This window comes from Mus caroli, unplaced genomic scaffold (assembly GCF_978045245.1).
Source record: "Mus caroli unplaced genomic scaffold, Mus_caroli_1 scaffold_10, whole genome shotgun sequence".
Classification (NCBI taxonomy): Eukaryota; Metazoa; Chordata; class Mammalia; order Rodentia; family Muridae; genus Mus; species Mus caroli.
In genome coordinates, this window is record NW_028227265.1 from 115,803,884 (window position 1) to 115,826,302 (window position 22,419).

The window sequence follows — 22,419 nt, forward strand, 5'->3', positions numbered from 1 at the left end:
CAATGCCGTCCCACCCAGAGGCCAGGCTGGAAGGCTCACCTGCATCTCCTGCTTGAATTTGCATTTCCCCACCATGGTCTCATCACTGTGACAGAATACAGATAGAAGCAGTCACCGTTTCTCACCGTCCTGCAGATCAAGAAGCAGAGAGCCCAGTCCACAACTAGAAAGAGGCATCACTCCAAGGCCCACCTTCAGGAACTCACTTTTGCTAGCTAGGAAATAGTCTCAAAGTAGCACCGCCTGCCAACTGGGAATCAAGTGTTCAAACACAAGCACCTGTGGGGAGACACCACACATTCAGATCATAACAGCTAATGGTGCTTGGCACTTCTTGTGTGCTTCTTGGCCATTTGGCTTAAGTGACATGCAGTGTTCCTCTTGTGGATACAAGCCCATCGTCCAGCAACCGAGTTACAGATATTTTCTTCTGTAGGCTCTCATTTCTACTCTCTTATGTATTTTATTTTATTTTTATTGGATATTTTTCTCTATTTACATTTCAAATGTTTTCTCCTTTCCAGGTCTCCCCTTTGCAACCCTCCTATCCCATGCCCCCTCCCCCTGCCTCTATGAGAGTGTTCACCCACCCACTTGCCCACCCACTCACTCACTCCTGTCTTCCTACCCTGGCATTCCCCTACACTGGGGCATCGAACACCCTCAGGCCCAAGGGCCTCTCCTCCCACTGATGACCAACAAGGCCATCCTCTGCCACATATTCGGCCAGAGCCATGGGCCCCTCCATGTGTCTTCTTTGGTTGGTGGTCCAGTCCCCGGGAGCTTTGGTGGGGGGGTCTGGTCTGTTGACACATTGCTCCCTCCATGAGACTGAAAATCCCCTCAGCTCCTTCAGACCCTTCTCCAACTCCTCCATTGGGGACCCCGGAGCTCAGTCCAATGGTTGCCTTTGAGCATCTGCCTCTGGCAGAGCTCCATCAGCAAGCACTTCCCGGCTTCCACAATAGCATCTGGGTTTGGTGGCTGTATATGAGATGGATCCCCAGGTGAGGCAGGCAGTCTCAGGATGGCCTTTCCTTCAGTCTCTGATCCACACTTTGTCTCCGTATTTCCTCCTGTATTTTGTTCCCCCTTCTAAGAAGCACTGAAGCATCCAAATTTTGGTTTTCCTTCTTCTTAGGTTTTATACCCAATACATATTTTAAAGTGCAAAGTTTTCAAAGACTTATTTTTATTTATCTATTGTGTATGTGCGCGAGTGCGTGTGCATGCAGGTGCCCAAAGAGACCAGAAAAGGGTGTTGGATCCTCTGGAGCTGGACTGGTAGGCAGTTGTGAGCTGCCCAGTGTAGCTACTGAGAGCTGACACTCTGGAAGAACAGCAGGAACTTCTAAACCCGGAGCCATCTGCCCAGTCCTAGCACAGGCATCTTAAATTCATGTTTTACATTTTGATGGTCTGAGTTAACCAAGTTTTTTTTAAAGCAGTCTTGTTTCTGATATCATAGCTAAGAAATCTCTACCTAGGTCCAAGTCACAGCTTTGTCCCTGTGGACTTGGGAGAAGCTTGTAGTTCTAGCCATTAGGTTTGGTGTGCGATGTGTTCTGAGTTCATTTTGTATGCAGTGGTGAGCAGGTGGTAGGTACATGGGTGCCAATGGTCCTCCCTGCGTGTGCTCTCCTGCCGCCTTCTCTGACAGTGGTACACTGCTTTGGTACCCTCTTGAACAGTAACCCTTCCCATGTTGGAGCTCAGCCACGGCAGAGCATGGATTTGGAATCACATTTAAGTTCAAGTTAGGCGTGTGTGTGTGTGTGTGTGTGTGTGTGTGTATGCTGAAGTCATCCATGGGTTTCCTAAGCACTTCTCCGCGTCTGGTGTCCTCTTCCTAGTGTCGTGAGCAAGTTTTTCCTAGCCCAGAACAATGGGAAGTTTGTTTAGTGACAAAGCCCTCTGGCTTTCTGCCCCTTTAATTAGGATGTCGGTTTATTTTTAAGTTTCCATTTGCAGGGCTGCCACAGCTGTGGGGTGACTCACGAGGGGGCTAATGAGCCTTGGGAACAGTGGGAGTCAGCTATGGGGCTGGGTCCCCCATACAGGAACCAGGGACAGGCAGGTTTGTGGGGGAAGGAGCGTGTCTGAACCTCATGTGAGTTTTCGTTTTGATGCATCACTGAGTACCACCCCCAACTCTCAGCTACAGTCAGGTCGCTGTAACAGTCTTGGGGTTGGCTTTGCATGTGGATCCATGTGCTAGAGATTGTTACCGACCAGTGTTCCCCCACCCCCAGCCCCTGCATTGAGCTCTCTGATTTGTTCAAGTCGATCCCTTGGGTGGGTCAGCCATGAGGGACTCAGCCGCAAACACTCTAACCATGTGCGTTTTGTTTGTTTGTCTAGCCCCTTTTACGGAGAGGACTTTTACTGTGAAATCCCTCGGAGTTTCCGCCACCTGTCCTTTTACATTTTTGATAGAGATGTTTTTCGAAGGGACTCCATCATAGGTAGGTACTTAAAATGGTAGGTACTTAAATGGACATTTTCTTCCTTTCACAAGCAGGGTCTCGTCCTGGGAGAAATGACAAACCTCCCCTAAGCACTCTCCTGCTGTCCTCAGGACTAGGAGATTAGCGCTTAATTTGAAGCCTTCCTGGACAGGACCATATATGGCTCTGAGTCACTCTTGATGGGACCAAGTTGGAGACTTGCCAGTGTGGCCTGGCCTGATGGTTGTAGCCTCTCGAATTGTCCTTTTGACCCCATAATGCAGAATGATGTGCAGATAATGACCTGGTATGCAGACGACCGTAACACTGGAATCTCATATCCAGATCACATTGATCAGGGCCTCTGAGCATCACCTTAAGGCTACCATGCCGTGTGTCCCGAAACGTCCCTAGACAGATCTCAAGAGCTCCTTCCTGGGTACCACAGGGCAGTGGGCTGCAAACCTTCCTTCTCCACTATCTCTAGGCCGCACTCACCCCTAACTCCAGCATAGTGGTAGGGATAAGAAAAGGCCGGTGGGAGGGTTTGAGGCCAGTCAGACATGTTTGAAGTCCACATCAACCCTTTACTTCTCTGAGCCTTGTTTTCCCCATGGCTTCAAGAAGGTAGTAACCCCGATACTCTCCCTAGACAGTAGTTGTGTGAGTCTAGGTGACAGACCAGGCCAAAGGGTAATCACTATTTTGGTACTCCCTTGAACCCAAGATTATCCAAAGTAGGAGAATGGGGATGGTGTGGTACCAGAGTTCACCCACTACAAGTGGGCAGAGGGGGCCACTGCTGCCTGACCTATATTGTTCAAGGTAGGAAGTGACTGACTCCCTCTGTGTTGTCTGAGGTCCTTATTGGTTGAGATGAACAAGTCACAGGGATGCAGAAGATAATACTGCTGAAGCCAAGAGGACACTGAGCCTGGACAGATCCCGGGGAGCCTTTGAGCCAGAGTCTCAATTGGGAGCATGTCAGTAGAGCTGGAGAAGAAACAGAATGTTGCTTTATCACCACATCTGACCACACCCTTACTCCTCATTCTTCAACCTGTCACCTATCTCATGCCAACCGTCACCACCACTTCACCCTAAGTCTCACACAAGGCCCACCTTCCTCTACCATGCCTCGCCCTTCCATCCCATCTAGCCTCACCCTCATGCCCCACCTGACCCATTCCTACATGCCCACCTTATCTTGCTCCTCGCCATGGACAAACCCATTTTACCTCATCCCCTGCACCCATCTTCCCTGAGGCCCCACATATGACTTCACGCTTCTCTTACTCAGCCTCACACGCCATAGTCTTCAAACCTTGCCACTGTTGTGTCAAACCTTGTCTTCGTCACTGTTGTATTGCTATGAGGAGACACCATGCTCAAGGCGAGCATTTAATTGGGGGCTGGTTTGCAGTTTCAGAAGGTTAGTCCATTATCACCATGGCGGGAAGCATGGCAGTAGGCAGGCAGGGCACTGGAGCAGTAGCTGAGAGCTTATATTTTATCCAGAAGTTGCGGGCAGAGAAAATAAGGGGAGGAAACTAAGAATGGGCCTGGTGTGGGCTCTTTGAACCTCAAAGCTCACCCGCAGTGACATAGGCCACACCCCCTAATCCTTCCCAAACAGTTCTACTAACTGGGGACCAAGCCCTCAAAACATATGTGCTCGTAGGGGCCATTCTCATTCAAAGCACCCCACATATCTCCTACTTGCTTTTCACTCCACTTAACCTTGCCTCTCATATGACACTCACACCCCACCCCACTTTCTCCTCATGCTTTCCTGTCACGCCAGGCACACCCCCTCTCAATCCTCTTCCCCCATGCCCCCCCTTGGACCTCACCTTGCTTCACTTTTCATTCTGGCTTCTCCTCATCCCTTACACCCCACATTAGCTCCTTGCCCATCCTACCTCACTACTTGACTCTGACCTCACACACTGCTCACACTCAACCTCACAGACACTCCTCACACCTGCACAGCTATTTTTCACATCTCCCATATGTCATCTCCCCAGCCTCGCATCATTTCTCACTTTTCTTCACACTTCATCTCACTCGACCTTGATATGCACCCTTCATACCAGCCATCACCACCCTGCACCTCAGCCCTCACACAGACCTTCCCTCCATCAGTGCCTGCACCTCAGCCCTCACACAGACCTTCCCTCCATCAGTGCCTGTGCCTCAGCCCTCACACAAACCTTGCCTTCACTGCACTGCGCCTCAGGCCTCACACAGACCTTGGCTCCATCAGCACCTGTGCCTCAGCCTTCACTCTTTCTGCTCCCCTCACCTTACTCATCACATCTTGCCTCACCCTCCTCATGCCCCCCCTTTATTCCACGGCTTCATCCTTCCCTCATACTTGTCTCTCACACCTTCCCTCACACTCACCTCACGCTTCACACAGATCTCAACCTGCCTTTCACATCTAGCTTCATACATGTTTCTCTCCTGTGTGTCATCTCTTTCCTCACACCCGACCCCTTACTCCCTTGCACCCACATGATGCCCACTTCTTACGCCAGTCTTCGGCTTGCTCTTCATACCTAACCTCACCGTCTGCTCACAGGCAGCTCACGCTCACTCTGCACGCAGACCTCGGCTCATTTCTCACACCTACCCCCACACACTCTTCCTCCTCTCTCTGCTGTTTCTCTGAGACTATAGAGCCTTCTCTGTCTCATTGCCCCTAGAGTGCCTCCACATCTGATATCGGGGTCACTCCTCTATGTGTGTCTGGATCCCATTGTCTGTAAGATGTCTGTAGACAAGGATCTGTATATTGTATTCATTCCTTGGGTGCTTGCTTGGCATATGGTCGGGGCACTGAAGGAACGTATAAACATATGAATAAATCTGTGCATATGGAGAAACTTATGTATAGGTTTAATTCAAGCACACAAAAAAGTGTAAAATAGAGAAGCCAGGTGCACCTGTAGTTCTCCAGCACAGCATGTCCTACTTGTTTGGACATCTGTGACGTTCGTTAGTTTCTTTACACATTTTGCAAGCATTTAATGAGTCCTCATTATCAACCAGGTCGGTGAGTTTGGTTCGCAGGGTCCTAGATGGTACCAGCCCTCAAAGATTCTGTCCTTCCAGACTAGTTCTCACCCACAGAGTTTATGTTGTGCGGTCGCAATTGCTAGTGTGCAGCTTTCGTTTCCCATCTTGTTTCTCTGAATTTTCTTTGAGTGGATTGACTCAGTGTTCATTTGGTGTCCGTGGCCTCCTGTGTCTTCCTTCAGGGGTCGGGAAGCATGGTGGTATGCAGATTCTTCCGGACAGTCAGACTGTTACTGTGACTACCAGATAGTACCAATTGGGATCGACCCTAGAACTCAGTACCCTGCATCCCAACCTGTCCCTGTCAACTTGACTAGTTGCTTGTCCATATTGGCATGACATAGTTTGAGCATCTGATTTTTTAATTTATGCCCAACTAACAATATTCATGGATGTGACATGGGGTAAAGAAATTGAGTGGACTTGGTTGTGTGTAACTGGATCCGGAATAGCCTATTTCTGTACTGATGACAGGAGTCCACCTGAGGGGAACACGACACAAAAAGCCCTGAGTCCTGATCAGTCTCTCTCTAAAGGGGCCATGATGCTCAAAGCTTTGTATATCTGCCTTCTGGGGGCTTCGGGGTGTGAGCCACCACTAGTTGGCTGTTATTAGGGGTGCCCGGGGCCACCTAAGCCACTGTGGGGATGGGGAGCTGAGTCAGCTTTGGGGCTAAATTTTCACTTTGAAAATCAGCTGGAGAATTCCAGTTTTTTCACCAGTTGTGTTGCACCATCACAAATAGAAAATAGACGTGAACTATTATTAGGGAGACATTAGAGGACCCCAGTTTGCAGACTGTCTTGACCTTGTTCTTGCAGAAATTATGGGTGGCCAGGCTCTACCTCCCTTTCCTGAGCACCCTTCAAGAAAACTATACTCTTCTTCCCTCCTCCTCCCACACAGATCTCTGTGTCTGTGTAGGGAGGGTTTCCTGGTCTCTGCTGTAGGCTTTCCTTATTCTTCCCTCTCCTGCATAGGCCAGTTCAACCATGACTCACAGGACCCTCGAGCACCCTGAGCACCGTCTGTGTAGGACATTTCTAGGCCTGTGGGTTTTTGGTTGGCACCTCATTTTCTTTTCTTTTTCCTGGACAAGGTCTCATGAAACAACCACTTCAGACTTACCATGGTGAACTTGAACTTCTGGCCTTTCTACCTTCACCTCCCAAGTGCAGACACTGATAAGATAGTAGATACTGTTGTGTGTGGTTTATGCGATGTCAGAGATGTACTCTGGGGCCCTGTGCATGATCAGCACTCACTCTGCCAACTGAGTTACATCCCTACCCGGTTATGACTTTCGTTAGGTAGAATGGCAGCTGGTGGAAGACTGAACCAGGGTAGCAGGAGGGTCTGCTTTTCTCTGCTTGTTTCATATGCCTGAGCCAGCTGAGGCTTCTGTTAGCAATGGACAGGAGAACCCCAACTCTGCCACCGCCAGCAGTCTCTCCCCCACGATTTCAGTGTCTCCTGGAGAAAGACTAGACCACAACTGTCCCTCAGCTCCAACAAGCCATGTGCATCCCAACATGCCAAGGGAAGATTAGGTCATGGTTTCCTAGAATGAGTGAAATGTGTTAATCCAGGTGTTTTACAAGGGAGAAACCAGGGCAGGTGGTTTTCCTCTAGGTGGGCAGGCACTGTGTGTGAAAACTCCCTGTCGGGCAACTCCTCATGGAGCCATCTGCCTTTCTAAGTATGAGCCATGAAGTTTAGTCATCCTCAGGGCCGGGTCCTGTAGTCTCGTGAGAGCGTTGGGCCAGGGCTCTTCTGCTGGCAGTTGGCTTGTAGTTTGTGACCTGCCCAGGGCTCCCTTGGACCAGCTGATGCTCAGGCACAGCCTGGGAAGGTCTGCTCTGAACGAGACTCTTGATGACAGCGCAGTTGACTGGACTTCATTTGTTTATTTCCTGGGGACACTGTACCTTCACTGTGCTGCTGTCAGCCATTTTGAACTGATCAATCCCCTCCTTACTCATGGCTTCCACCTGGCACAGGGCTCTAGGTCCTGAGTCCAGCAGACAGTGGGGAGTTTGCCCTTCTCTGTGTGGAATGCTGACACCCCAGAAGCCAGTTCTTTCTGACAGACCTTGGTTGGCCACTGCCAGGCTCCATGAGAGGGGTGCTCTCTTGAAGATTTGGGGCTCTCTAGGGGTGCTAGAGGGCTTCCCAGAATCTAATGCTACTCTTGGGTTTGCGGTACCTTCTTAGACATGAGTGTCCTTCTTAGATCTGGTGTTTGAAGTGTTCGGTTTCCCTCTGAGGTCTTGGGGTGGGGTTTTTCTCTCAGGATGTAGCGCTGCTGGCTTGGGTCCTTGGGTGCTATCTGAGGTATTATAGATACTGTCAGGACCTCAGACACTCTGTGAGGCATCTGTCAGCCCTCGCTACCCCCAGTGGCTGACCTGATGGTCTCTTGCTTTCAGGCCATGAGAAATGGGGACCTCTAGGTGACAGGTTTCTCTTATCGAGGAGTAAAGGGCCTGAGGGACCCGGTCGTGTGTGTTCTAGAAGTCCAAACTGAGGTCACTTTCAGTAGAAGCTTCTAAAGAAGAGGGTAACAGACTCTGTTTGAGGAGGCAAGACCCCGACTGTCTCATAGGAGCTGGGGGGCACGGGCCAGGCCTAGCAGACAATGCATGAATGGATGAATGTAGCCTCTCCTCCTGGGGTCCAGCATCTCCCTCAGACAGTGAGGAAGATTGCAAGTGGAATTCTAGCTGCACCACACAGTTCTTTCTATAACCGTTTTCCTCGAATGACTACATAAGTATGTCTCACAAAGTAGCCCCACTGGAAAAGTCCACAGTGAGAGGAAACATCAGCTCATGCATGAGTCGCTCCATCTTGGAGATGGGGAGGAGCTTTGGTTGGATTCGCGCTTTCTGAAGCTCGGGTCACAAGCTCGTGTGTATCATGATCTGAGCTCACCGTCCTCCCTAAACTGCCACACTTCCTCCCCAGTGCCTGGGTCAGCAGTGTGGGTGCCAGGTGCTCCGGTTCATCTAGGACCTTATAACAAAATGCTTGAAGTGAGGACTTCTGTTGTCAAGAAGCTGGTGTGAGTTCTGTGGCTGGGAGGGGTCAAGGAGCCTGATGCTTTTGTCTGACAACACAGAAGAGAGGGTGACGTCATGCAGATGTGCAAGCCCATGGGGAGAACTAGTCCATTTCACAGCTGGGAGAACAAGAAGAAGCTGTTAAAGCCCCCTCCCCCCATGTGGAAGCTGGATGCCAGGAGGGAAATGCTGGGCCGCTGGAGGGAGATGCTGGACACCAGGAGGGAGATGCTAGGCCCTAGGAGGGAGATGCTGGACCCCAGGAGGGAGATGCTGGACCCCAGGAGGGAGATGCTGGACACCAGGAGGGAGATGCTGGACCCCAGGAGGGAGATGCTGGACCCCAGGAGGGAGATGCTGGACACCAGGAGGGAGATGCTGGACACCAGGAGGGAGATGCTGGACACCAGGAGGGAGATGCTGGACCTTAGAAGGGAGATGCTGGACACCAGGAGGGAGATGCTGGACCCCAGGAGGGAGATGCTGGACCTTAGAAGGGAGATGCTGGACACCAGGAGGGAGATGCTGGACACCAGGAGGGAGTTGCTGGACCTTAGAAGGGAGATGCTGGACACCAGGAGGGAGATGCTGCTTTGATGTTTCTTCCTTCTGAATGTTTTGAGTCTTGTAAAAGTTGAGTGAAGGACTTCAAAAACAAATGCTAGTAGCGATGTCTAAGGAATGGGAGTCAGGATGAGTATTCTGCATAGGCCAGCACCCCCTATGCCGGCATCAGCCCCGAAAGCACAGGGTAGCAAGGACATAGATAGGTCTCCCATCCTCGAGCTTCAGAAGTTAGCCTGCTGTCCAGAGAGAGCTGAGCCCAGAGCCGCAGGATTTGTTATCCTTCTCCACAGACATAAGCTCGACTTATGAAACTTGTTTCATGTGGGATAATTCACTAGAGACTTACAAAAAAAAAAAAAAAAAAAAAAACACCTCCCACTGTAGGACAAAGGTCTGTTTTGCAAGAGCCACACAGTAGCTGCCTTCAGCGGTCAGAGGCCTCAGGACCTATAGTGGAAAAATCAAAGGAACACCCACCAGGTGGGGGAGGGAAGGAGGGCCCCTGTGGCAGCCACTGTCCTTCAGGCACATGTGCATGGCCACACGCCATGCGTACATATGCCACATGACATATAAGTGAAAGATTGCACATTTGCGTCCCATTCAGTAGCTTTTATTAGAAGGCACACATTCCTACCACATTAACATGAACCTATGTAGTGTTTCGTTCCCATCTACATTTTGTGGAAAGGGTGGCAGCAGAGGTGGTAGACAGCCAGACCTGCTGTGTGGGAGCCTGACAGGCCAGTAATGGCTGAAAATAGACTGGCCCCTTTCTCTTATAGTCAGCCTGCTGCAGCAACTTAAATACAGGCGAGGTGGGAGAATGCTTATCTGTAAAAACTGTCTCTTCTGCCATATAGCTTGCAGGAAGTGCTGTTACGTGAACAGGCAAGTCTGCAGCCTTGACCAAAGCCAGTGTGAAGTGCGTCCTGCAGCTTGGAGTATCCGAGTCTTAACCTTACTAAGGAGTGGGGTTCCAGCCTCCTTGACCTCTTGTGGGTTTCCACAGCTTCCCCTCCATGACCTTTACTCTCTTCCTGTGTTCCAGGCAAGGTGGCCATCCAGAAGGAAGACTTGCAGAGGTACCACAACAGGGACACATGGTTCCAGCTGCAGCACGTGGACGCGGACTCGGAGGTGCAGGTGAGACTTGCACATGGGTTGGGTTGGGGTAAGATAAGCTACAGGCTGTGGGCCTGAGATGGAGAGGTGCCAGCAGGCTGAATCTTCACCTCTGTGGCTGAGCTCTGCAGGCCTGTTCCTCGGTCATGTTTGTTGCTCTGGCTGCTGGTGTGCGTTGTCAGGCAGATGGAAGCAACTTTAAAATACAGAAGGTGGGGAAAGAAGAGGCAAAGAGCGAATCGTAAACTTGGGTAGCGTGCTCGGTGCTGCTATTCCTGGAGAGAGTAGCTGAGCCACAGAACTGCCAACCTTCCCATGGCGTGCCTGCATAGTGTGTCCTCTGGGACTGAGCACCCAGCTTACAGGGATAGAGAGATCATGGGCACTTAGGTAGGTAGGCCTGGCATGGCCGTCCCTTGATGAGCAGCATAAAACCTCCTAACCTGGCCTTTCTAACTGTCTTAGTTAGGTTTTTACTGCTGTAAACAGACACCGTAACCAAGGCAAGTCTTATAAAGGACAACATTTGATTGGGGCTGTCTTACAGGTTCAGAGGGTCAGTCCATTATCATAGGGGGGGGGGGACAGGGCAGCATCCAGGCAGGCACAGTATAGGAGGAGCTTGAGAGTTCTACATCTTCATCTGAAGGTGGCTAGTGGAAGACTGACTTCCAGGCAGCTAGGATGAGGGTCTTAAGCCCACACCCACAGTGACACACCCACCTCAACAAGGCCACGCCTCTAATAGTGCCACTTCCTGGACCAAGCATATATAAACCATCACACTGACCTTAGCATGGCCACTCTTAAAATTGCCTGTAAGAGGGGATGGCAGGCGTCACATGCCCAGGGTGCAAACCTGTTTATGACTGTGGCCCTTGTCATGAGCCCTGGTTTTAGATAAAAGACAGCTGCAATGACCTTTCACTTTGCCTGCTGTGTCCATGTTATGGCTGGGAGCTGGGTCACAGAATTCAGCTCTCCTGTTCAGGAGTAACATGGGTAGTTAGTCAGCCTCTGCAAGCCTCATCTGTATAAATAGAGGTTTTGTAGGCCATGGAGACTTACATGTAGCCTAGCAGTGCTAGGTGCATTGTGGGATATGGGGGTTTATGCTGGTTTTATTTAGATAGAGTCTGGGGAAAGTCCATGAAACAGACATACTGTAAAGAACTCAGTAGAAAGAATTTACTAACAGTTAACGGGGGAAGCTCTGAGTTGTGCATCCTTGTGTCCTAGGACTACAAGACTACAGGTGAGGCTAGTCTGCCTGCCCCACATCCTCAAGGTTTCTCTTCCTCAGTCTGGCTTTTCAGAGCGCAGGGCAAAGGTGCCAAGGCCAAAGGTCATCCACCCGTAGAGTTGGCAGTGAGATCAGCACAAGAGAAAGTGAGGCACTGAGTAGAATCTCATGGCCACGGTGCAAATGAGCATGCAGAAATTTCACTCATGGAGGGACACATGTAATTTCCAATTCATTGACCCAGCCTCCCAAGGGCCCACTTGTGCCGAGGGAGCTAAATAATGCAGCGATCACCTACAGAAGCAATCATGGTTCTCCGGCTGGAAAGGAGAGCCTTTGTGAAGGCAGCAGCCCCCTTCCCTTCCTGGCTCAGGAAGCTTCCCCACGGCTGAGTTTCAGCCTTATTCCTCCTGAGATTCCCAGGGCCAAGGTCAGCTCAGCACCTGCACAGAGCTGCAAGATCCCTTCCAGGCGTAGTCTTCCTCAAGTTAGAGTTCATTAACAAGTCTTTGCTGTTTATTAGGCATTGAATTTTTAAATGGCTGCAGGTTCACAGGATGCTGCAAACAGAAGTCCACAGGAATATTGCCAGGAAGTTTGGATGTTATCTTTTTCCTGTCTAAAGCCCCCCCTAGCCTGGCCTTTCTAACTGTCTTAGTTAGGTTTTCACTGATGTGAACAGACACCATGACCAAGGCAAGTCTTATAAAGGACAACATTTGATTGGGGCTGGCTTACCGGTTCAGAGGGATACCATTTGTGAGCACCCAGGCATGGCTGGTACAGGTCACATGACTGTGTACTTATCCTGCCTGATCTCACCAGTGTACGCACAAGCACACATGCCCACGCAAGCACACACAGACATTTACATATACATACACACACATGCACACACAGGAACACAAGCATCTGTATGCACATGTGCACACACATGCACAAGAATGCACACACACATGCATGTACACATACATGCATGCATACACATGCATGCACACACATGCATACACACATGCATGCAGTTCATGCACACTCTGTTCAGGGTTTTTAGCGTCTCATACACCTTGCCACTCTAACCATTGCTAAGTACGGCTCAGTGCCATCGTGGGCATCCCTGTGTTCTTCGCCATTACCCTTCTCCAGATCTCTTTCTTAAACCCAGGTTCCCAGGCTCAGAATCTACCACTCTGCTGGGCCAGGAGTGAGGGCGTGGGTGGGTGGGTAGGCAGCGACTTTGCTTAGAACTCAGGTGAGTTCATCTCTTGGGACGGTCTTGTTAGATGAGTGTTACGTCGCAGGTCCATGAATGTTGTACTGTGTCCTGTGTCAGGATCCCTGCCTTCCTTAGGCTGGGGGCCTGGACCACATTTTACATACCTGTTAACCATGTGAGTTATTGATAGTGCTGGGCTAGTAGATGTCTTTGCAACTTTAGCCCTTGTACACATTTGTGTCACAGCTACTACAATCAAGACTCAGAACATTTTATCACCACAAAGCTATCGGTATAGATGCATATGTCAATCTCATGTCTGGAGGGGGATTTCTTATCAATGCTGGAAGGTGACTAAGGCATCATTGGGGCAGCTTTTTCTCTCTTGAAGCTTGGCGCGTATGTCAGTGAAAACAAATCTTGACCCCAGCCCTCTAGTCGCCTGAGACCTAGGATCCTGAAAGGCAATTGAAAGGGCCAGAGAGATGGAGCAACAATTAAAGAAAGCCCAGCATCCCCTTGGTAGTCCTCAACCAACTGTAACTCCAGTTCCAGGAGATCCAACGCCCTCTTCTGGCTACCGCAGGCACTGCATGCACATGACACACAGTAGTGCATGCAGGCAGAATCCCCACATACATAAAAAGAAATAAATCTCAAAAAAATAATTAAAAAAAAAATAAGCCTTCACTGCTGTTGCTGTTGCTCGGTCTCTCTCTGGTAAGTGTGACGCTAGAACTTCATTCACAGAGGCCGAGATAGGGAGGCGGCACCTCCCCTCAGCCTGACCTTTAAATGGTAACCGCCATCTTTGCTCCGCAGCTGTGGCTTGTTTTGAAAATGTCACATTTACAGTTTCTAGAAGGGCAGAGAGAGTGGCATTTGGGTTCTTGGATCCACCTGTTTTGTAATTTGTGGGAAGGAATCACACATTACGGCAGAGGGAACGGGGCCCACAGAGAAACCATGTGTCACTAGAAGCGGAGAAAAAGACAGCTAAATGTCTTGCTTCCTTCTGGAACCAACGCTGTTCAGAGGCCTTTGATGAGCCGCTTTATTATATAGAACCAGCCACTTCTGCTGCTCCCTTCACAGACTCGTCAGCTACGGGGATGGCCCTGTCAGGAAGGCAGGGGCTGCAGCTGGCGAGGCGCCCTACAGCCTCCAGCATCCTCTGGTTCTGAATGGCATGGGGAAGGATGGCACTGGCCCCTCCCCTACTGTGACACCCCATATCTGTCTTTCTGAACTGGTTATGGACATGTAATGTATTCAGGACATATGGTATGTCACCCTAGATCTGCCATTCATACAGGCAAATACCATCTTGGGAATATGAGTTGACCCTGAAGGTCAGAGAAGAGGTGGGCATGCCACCACTCCCAGAGTGTTTGGGAGTGTGTCTTTGGTGTCAGATAATACAAAAGGTTGCCAGTGGTTGCCCATGGTCAAGGGCCACTTTTGCCTCTGGGGTTTTTGAAAGCATGGGAGCTGAGAGAAGTGTTGACTTCCTTCCCTGGCCCAGTCCTGCCTCTGGGTTTGTTTGCGTTTGTTTGTTTGTTTGTTTGTTTGTTTGTTTGTTTTGTGCGTGCCTCATCCTGTCTTGGCTACACAGTCTCACCTAGAACCATCGCCACGTCTCTCCCTGCCTTGGCCTAGCGACCACTCAGGCTGGTAGGGATGGTTTAGAGGGCAGTGTCCCTTAAGGAGCCACCCTCTCATGATGACCTGGCCAGGAGTCCTCTCTGTTTCATGAGGCAGCAATACATTCGAAATTTTGTTACCAATTAAGTTTATGGGGACACTAAGCAGAGATCTGAGCTGTGTCCCTCTTCCTGGAACCTTGACAGCCCCCTTCATGGCAACGTTGGCAGTCATTGTTTCCCAAAGTACACACCCTCGGTGTTAAGTGGGCCACAACCTGCTTGCTGCACAGGCGGCGTCCCTTTGCACGCTCAGGTTGGACACACCCTCACTGCGGTCTTGGGAAGTTGCGTCTTTCTCTTTTCGTTTGGGTAACCTGACTACAGGTCTATCGCTTCAACAATCTCTTCAGCGGATCTGATTAGGTTTTGATTTCCTCTCACTTCCTGCTTTCAGATTTTGCTGTTTTTGTTTTGTGTGTGTGTGTGTGTATTTGGTTATTTCTGCTTTCGGAGGATAACTCTGTCCTAATTTACTGATTCTGGGTCTTTCTCCCAGAACAAGCATCCCACGAATTCTGCTAAGCTGTACTTTCATTTTCATTTATTTAAAAATACTTTTAAATTTGCCTTAAGACTTCTCTAACCAGAGTGATATTTGGAAGTCGTAATCTTCGTGTATTTGGAGGGCTTCTTTTGGTTACCAGTTTCTAGTCCGTTCCCCTGAGTGCTGAGAGTGGAGTCTGGTTTTCCCCCATGTATCTGATGAATGATGCTGAAGGTACTTCCCTTGTCCCCAGCAAACTCAGTAGGGTAGTCCCTGCTGTATAACAAGGTCTAGGAACTCCGATTAGCTCCTCTCAGGACCTCATACAGTGGAACGGGGCCACCTGTCACCACCTTTGTTCACGGACATTCTTGATATTCATCTCAAGGCTGGAGGGAAGACTTGTGGCACTTCCTTTCCAGACCATGAAATAGCGTTTCTCTCTCAGATCAGGGTGAATTCGGAGCCACCTGTCTGTCCTTCAGTGGGTCTTGAAGAGATGGAAGGCACCTGACCCTGTGCTGTAGGAGCTAACTGAACCAAGATATGGGACCTGGGAACAGAAAGTATGACTCTGAGGGCTGAAACACAGGTGTAAACCTGATGGGCTGCTGTGCGCCACCTGACCACAGGGCAAGAGGCCCCTCCCAGCCTCCACCCTGACACCTCGCCCCATAGGCAACGCCCATCATGTGCAGGGCTAGAACCAGAGAGACTTCTGGCCACAGGCTTGCCTAGAGCAGCTTCATGGTGCAGAGGGGTCATGGCGGAGGCGGCTGTTTCACCTCCTCCTGGCCTCTCCCAGACCTCTAGAAACGGAAGCCGCTGCTCACTGAGGTGGGAGCCGCCCTTGTGAGGAGTGTTTGTGCTGAGTCTTGGGGGCACCGCTAGTGTGTGGGAAAAACAGGAAACAGGAAGGCAGCTGCCATCAGCTGTGGGAGGTGGGGTCATCTACCTCACCCCAGTGCTTCTGCCTTTGAGAGGCTAAAAGATGAACTGAGCTGCATCCATCTGAACAGCTCACAGCTGGGTCCTAAACATGGCCTGCTGGTGGTAAGGCCAACTTCAGGGGCCGGGGATGGCCACTTCCCCAGCCAGCAGCCACTCCAGCGCCGGGCAAGCTCCACCAGTCATGGAATATGGAGCTACAAAACTCACTCGATATTGTGCTTCTTAGTGTTTGAAGGTTTCCTCATCACTAAAGAGCCGAGGGCAGGGACACGGCGTGGGGAGAGCTGGTACCCACCTTCATGGTCCTTCTGTCTTAGTTATGGTTCCTATTATTTTGATTAAATGCCACGGCAGAAAGCAACTTGGGGAGGAATAGGTTTATGCTACCTTACCACGTGCAGTTCATCACCCAGGACAGGAGCCTGGAGACAGGAGCCAGTGCAGAGGCCATGGAGGGATGCCGCTTACTTCTTTGTGCTTCATGGCTTGCTTGCTTAACCTGTTTTCTTGGGTCAGTCAGGGACAGCCAGACCCAGGGATGGCATGACCCACAGTGGGCTGGGCCCTCCTCCATCAATCACTGATGAAGAAAATGCTCCACAGGCTTGCCTACAGCCCAGTCCTGTGGCGACATTTCTCAATGGTAGTTCTCTCTTCTCAATGTGTATAACTTTGTGTCAAATTGACCAAGACAACCCAGACACCTTATGTCAGCATTTTGGGGTGGCAAAAACAGGAGATCCAGAACCCACTGTCACCTCAGAAGCCTGAAGGAGTGTCCCTAGACATTTAGAGACCTCAGTTCAAGTCAAATCAGGATTTGTGGCGTCTGTGCAAAGGAGGATTTCATTTCAGGACTGGCTAGTATGAAGTAACACTGGGATTTAATGAAGATATTTGAATATAGACTTAAGAACACAGGTTAAGGGAAAGCCTTCAGAAGGAAGACACGGGAGAGCGGGGGTGTGACCCTCTCACATGTGAGATGTTGGTGTGATCCTCACACTCCTGAAAGCATTTCATGTGGGGATTTCACACCCACAGTCACAGAGAGCAAACCACCCAAGTGTAGCTACTCTCTCTATTAGTAGGGTAAGAGTTCATGACTGTCTTCGAAGGGATGCTACACCTAACTGAGGTCACTGAGGAGTTCCTGGGGGCCTCCCCACAGAATGACACTTGATAAGGTGAAAGTCTAGCTCACAGTGACACAGACAGATATGATGTCTTCACTGTGAACCAAGGTATCAGTCTTGGGCTCTCCTAGGCAAGGCCTTGTTTGAAGGCTCAGGAGCCCAAAGGTTTCAAACACAAGAGGCCTTGGAGACTCTCTGGTTTAGCCTCCTCTTCTCTAATGACAGGCACCGTGGATTAACATTTGTGTGCGCCTAACCCACATCTCACGGGAGGTCCTACATCCCACGTGGGTACTGCTGAGGAGCAGGGCCTACTCTCCTGATGCCTTCCCTCTTCATCCTCAGGGTGTGACTGTGTAGAGATAAACAAAGGAGGTGGGGGTTGCCCTTCTGAAGCATTCGTGAAAATTAACTTCATGGAGAATGAGGCTTGGGTGCTCTGGCCTCCCCGTGGAGATCGCAGCCCTCTTGGGAGAGTCTTTCCTGCTCGGTCTCATTATAACATGCCCTGGACATATGCATTCGTAGCACTTCTAGGGGCCACATGTCTGCGTGTCCTTTTTTATGCTTTTAAGCCCATTACCTCTGAGCCAGTATAAGACAGGTGTCCTGCACCCACTCTCCAAGTCTGAGTTTCTAGGTCTGTCACCTTCTGGCACAAGTACCAGCCACTTGAAGGGCCACAGATTTCCCACAAGCCTTGTCTGCTTGTGACACCATCCTTGTGCCTTACAGGGCAAGGTCCACCTGGAGCTGAGACTGAGTGAGGTCATTACGGACACTGGTGTCGTCTGCCACAAACTCGCTGCACGGTAAGTCACCTGGGGAGCTGAGGACATACTGCGTTTCTCCAGAGGTGGCCTCTCTCATCCCTCCTGCCCCCCTGGAGGTGATGCTTACCCACCCCGGGCATGATATGCAGCTCCTGCAGGTAGCCTGACTTATTCAATCGTACTTCCTACTAATACTTCATACTTCATACCACACTTCAGCTGAGAAGGGGACCCTGCTTTCCAGAGCTAGAAATAGAAATGAGCAGACATGCAGGGAGACTGGAGCAACAACAGTGAGGTCACGTGGGTGGGTATGGACACATGAGGTCACTCCTAGCTAAAGTTAATCCCTGGACTTTGCAGCAGAGCACTCAGCAGCACCTCTATAAGGGTAGCAGGCTCTATAGCTATCTGTGGCTCCAGGGGAATGTAGATAGACACATTCCACTTTGCATTCAGACTTCAGGTCGGCCCCACCCTGGCACTGTACACCAAGTTGAGACCTGCCCTTTCATATCATGCCCCTAAATATACAAGACAGATTCATTGCCTCCTCGTCCTTCTATCAAGTGCTACTCCACTATAACAAGATGGCTTTCAGGTCTCAGAGGCCCCCCTCTCCCTCCACGAGGGACCCAAGCTGTGTCTTGGAGAGTCTTCCATGTGGTTGGGCGAGTAGAAGTGAGCTCTGGTGGTTAAGAATGTCGCCATCTGTTTTTCTGTTACTGTAACAAAATACCCGAGGCCAGACAACTTACAAAGAACAGAGACTTGTCTGCCACAGTTAAGGCCTTGTGCTGTGTCCTAATACAGAGGAACACCCCACAGTGAAGCTGACAACAGGCTACTGGCTGAGCCTTCATCTCGCTACCCTGAGCGTGGTGGCTGTGTTTCAGGAGCTGTAAGAAGGCCTCAGCCAAGAGAAAAAGTCTGTTTGCAATAAAGATATAGGAGAGTGATCCTGAGAAGGAGGTCAGAGACTAATCCTGTCGTGGCCACTGGACACACCTAGCCGCCTTCAGCTGTCCAGTAAAGATGGGAAGGGAAGGTTAGCAACCCCACCCCCTCAGTGCAGCAGTGGGACCCAAGATGTCCACGTAGGCTTGGTCAGGAATTAGTGTAGATGCCACCTTCTGAGACATCTCCGTATACTGTTTCCCTGGTGCCATAACTCAACATTTCCGCACCAACTCAGCAAAGGCACATCTTGAGGGCTCAGGTGAAGAGCAAAGCCCATGACTATTAAACACACATCGCCACAGTTCTTGTACTTTAAACTCAAAATTTGGGAACTTACTGGGTTTCCAATTCTTCCTTTATAAGGTTCGGGACTGGAGACTTGGTGGACATTTTCTTATCATTTTCATTCACACAGATATGTCCTTGTGGCAGAACCTTCCCCAATGAGTAAAGATTTCAAGGGACCAATCACTGGGCGGGACAGAGGCGGGACTTCCGGGTAGGAGAGAGGAAGATGGGAGGCAGGAGAAAGATACTTTTCTGCCAGTGCCATGGTGGCAGTAGCATGGATTACCGTTTAATTTTCCACGCAACATGCCCTGTGTTCGTGAACCTTGATTCCTGAAAAGTTGGACTTAGACAAGTGCACAGTGTGGGGCTATCCCTGAGTCTAAGCCAGATAAACATGGCTTCTGAATCTCAAGGATCCCAGATTTGGGCTGCAGAAGGCTTGGTGGTTAAGAGCATTTGCTGCTCTTGCGGAGAACCAGCGTTTCATCCCCAGCACCCACTCTTGGCTAGGTCACCAGCTCCATAGCCAGGGAACCCTAAGTGTTCTTCTAGCCTCCTAAACTTCACAGAGGCTAACATCCGCCTCAAAGGCCGGTATCAATGGAGACGGGAACTAAAAACCAAGAGTCAGCCGAAAGCCTAGATACGGAACTCACAGGCCGGTGTAGGCAAATACTGGTGTCAAAATACATAGACAACCGTGATCCGTCACTGTAGATCTCCTGTGTAGGCAGTTGTGGGATTCCAGGCTGAGAGCTTGCACTCCCAGGAGACAAAAGGGGACCCATGAAGGAGTTATCAGTGCAGGCCTCTGAGCAGCAGAGGGCAGTGCTGGCCCTGGGTGACACGCTGGTACTTAGCTGTCTGTCACCTAGGTGCTTTGGAGGGGCTATGATGGTGGTAGCCAGAGGGCTCGATACCCTAAAAGGTAGTTTGATGAAGGCCACCTGCTCTGCCCCCTGTCCTTCGGCAGCGTTTGGTAACTGCTGATCCACATTCTTGCCAGAACTTGCCAGGCTATAGAACACCTGGCCTGGTAAGTACTGGCTTGGCACATCCTTTCCCTGACCACTGTCTTCTGTGTCTCAGCATCTTCGAGTGCCAGGGTCTCCCCATTGTGAACGGGCAGTGTGACCCTTATGCCACAGTGACGCTGGCCGGACCCTTCAGGCAAGTTGTCCCTTTGATGCCCTGCCCTGTCAGTTTCAGTTCTGGGTTGTGGGGGGGTATGGGGGGTAGCGGGGTAAAGCCCTGGAGCCAAGAGGTTGGCACCTTTTTTTAACGGGTGGGCAGGTATACTTTGAAGTGGAATGTGTTTTATAGATTTATAGGTTTATTGCGGTAAACTGTCTTTGTTTCCCGGAAAGCCTTTGTGAGCCTTGTACTGGGTATTTTGGGCTCAGAAAAGGTCCCTGTTTTACATACCATCTGGAAGTGGAGAGAGACAATACTTGCAAGATAAATAAAGGTGGTAAACAACTGCATGTTTGACAGCTTGGTTTCAAACCCATCTGGAACTGACGGCCATTGTTTTTCTTTCTCCCAACCAACCCTTCCTTTCTTCACTACAGGTCTGAAGCAAAGAAAACGAAGGTGAAGAAGAAAACCAACAACCCCCAGTTTGACGAGGTGTTTTATTTTGAGGTCGGTGCTTCGGTGGGAAGAACCTTGAGCCTCAGCAGAGACCCGGAGCAAGTCACATGACGGTGACTCGGGTGCTGTCCTGGCCCAGCCCAGGGAGCCTCAGATCTGGATGGCATTTGGTTCCCTTAGAGATTCCCTCAGTCTCAGGAGACCAAAGCCAAGTGTCTCTTCCTGAGCCATCTGGCTCCATTCAGAAGAGGCAGATGGAATGGCCGAGTCACAGTTACCAGGACACAGGGTTGGGTTGTTTGGCTTTGAGGCTTTTGCTTCACCACAGCTTCCCCAAGCAGGGCGAGGTTCGTTTCTCCGGAAACTTGAGGGTTTGAGCGAAAAAGGGGAAGTGATTCATCCCAGAGCACCCTGGGGCCTCTCGGAACCAGAGCGGGCGAGTCAAGAAGGGTGAGGCTGGAGGCTCCTCTCAGCCTTGGTGCCTGTTGTTTGTGCTTCAGCACCAGGTTTGGGGGGTTGGGGAGACAAGCAAAGCCTCAGTTCCTACCTTCAGAGCCTACCACACAGGAGGAGGGAAAGGGAAGGATGGAGGTGGCTCCTAGCCTCATGCTATGGTGATCTGTGGATCGGCACGCTGGTCCAACTCTGTAACTCCCTTGCACTCAGAAAAATCGCCACAAGTTTAAAGACAGACTGGTCTATATAGCCACTTTTAGATTAAGGGATGTTAAATAGCTAGACCTTAATTTTTAAGAAGTGTGGGATGCCTGAGGTTGGGGGAGGGGGTGCCTCAGTCACTAAAGTATTGGACAAGCAAACACAGAGACCTGAGTTCAGGTCCCCAAAACGCACTAAAAATCCAGGTATGGGCGTGCACGCCTGTAATTCGAGTTCTTAGGGTGAGGAGACAGGTGGGTCCTTGATATTCATTGGCTAGCCAAAGAAGTGAAAAGAAACCCTGTCTCAAAATAACAGTGAGGATCAGTTGAGGAAAGACATCCTACAGCAACTTTTGACCTACACACATACACACACACACACACACACTGCACAGATACACAAACACAGTTAATAGATTTAAAAAAAAAAAAAAAGCCACACAGCTTCAGTGGCATGGAGGCCTGCTATAGTGCTGCAGAGGGTGGGGCTTCTCAAGTGTGGGTTCCTGAGTAGCCTGAATGGGGCTCCCGACCTGAGACTGGTACAGTCAGAGCCATGGGGACTCTGTAATTCTGCATAATCAAGGGTGCTGTGGGATCAAGTTAGGAGTCAGAACAGTGGACAATCTTCAGAACCAATCCCATGAACTCCTCTGTAATAGAAGCTAGGTGGAAGCAGGGAGCAAGAGGCCTGAAGGCAGGTCTATGGCCTGAGGGGTGCGGGGAGCAGTGGTGGGGAGTAGTACCCCACCACTCTGCGGCTAGGAAACCCTTTCCATACAGGCAGGCAGAGAGGTCACAGAGCAGAACAAGGCAGTGGGCGCTCACTCCAACTGCAGGCTCTCCCGCTAGGCATGAACTTGCGGTCAGAAAATATCAGTTTAGTAGGTTTTGAAAATCAAAGCCAGCAGTGTCTGTCCTTGTCTGCAGCCCCTGAAGTACCTCCACTGGGCTGTTAGGGTATGGTAGGAGCGAGGGCAGACTCTTCTAACACCATATCTGCTCTGGTGGCAACCTCATTTCTACAGTGTACCTACCGGGTGAGCCCCTGCATTTTGGCACTGTGTGTGGCCAATTTACTTGCTAGAGACATGAGCTCCAGCGCATAGGAGTAACTCAGTGTCCTG

General features: G+C 50.4%; 1 protein-coding gene across 2 annotated transcripts in view; it reads left to right on the plus strand.

The window, feature by feature from the left end:
* The window catches only part of Rasa3 (RAS p21 protein activator 3), a 111,825-nt gene that overhangs the window by 63,506 nt on the left and 25,900 nt on the right, over positions 1-22,419 (plus strand). For both annotated transcript variants that reach the window (XM_085844165.1, XM_085844166.1), the window contains exons 3-7: positions 2,362-2,465; positions 10,210-10,304; positions 17,752-17,828; positions 20,130-20,210; positions 20,612-20,684. In XM_085844165.1, the coding sequence (XP_085700291.1) occupies positions 2,362-2,465; positions 10,210-10,304; positions 17,752-17,828; positions 20,130-20,210; positions 20,612-20,684 (430 nt within the window). The remainder of the gene's footprint in view (positions 1-2,361; positions 2,466-10,209; positions 10,305-17,751; positions 17,829-20,129; positions 20,211-20,611; positions 20,685-22,419) is intronic.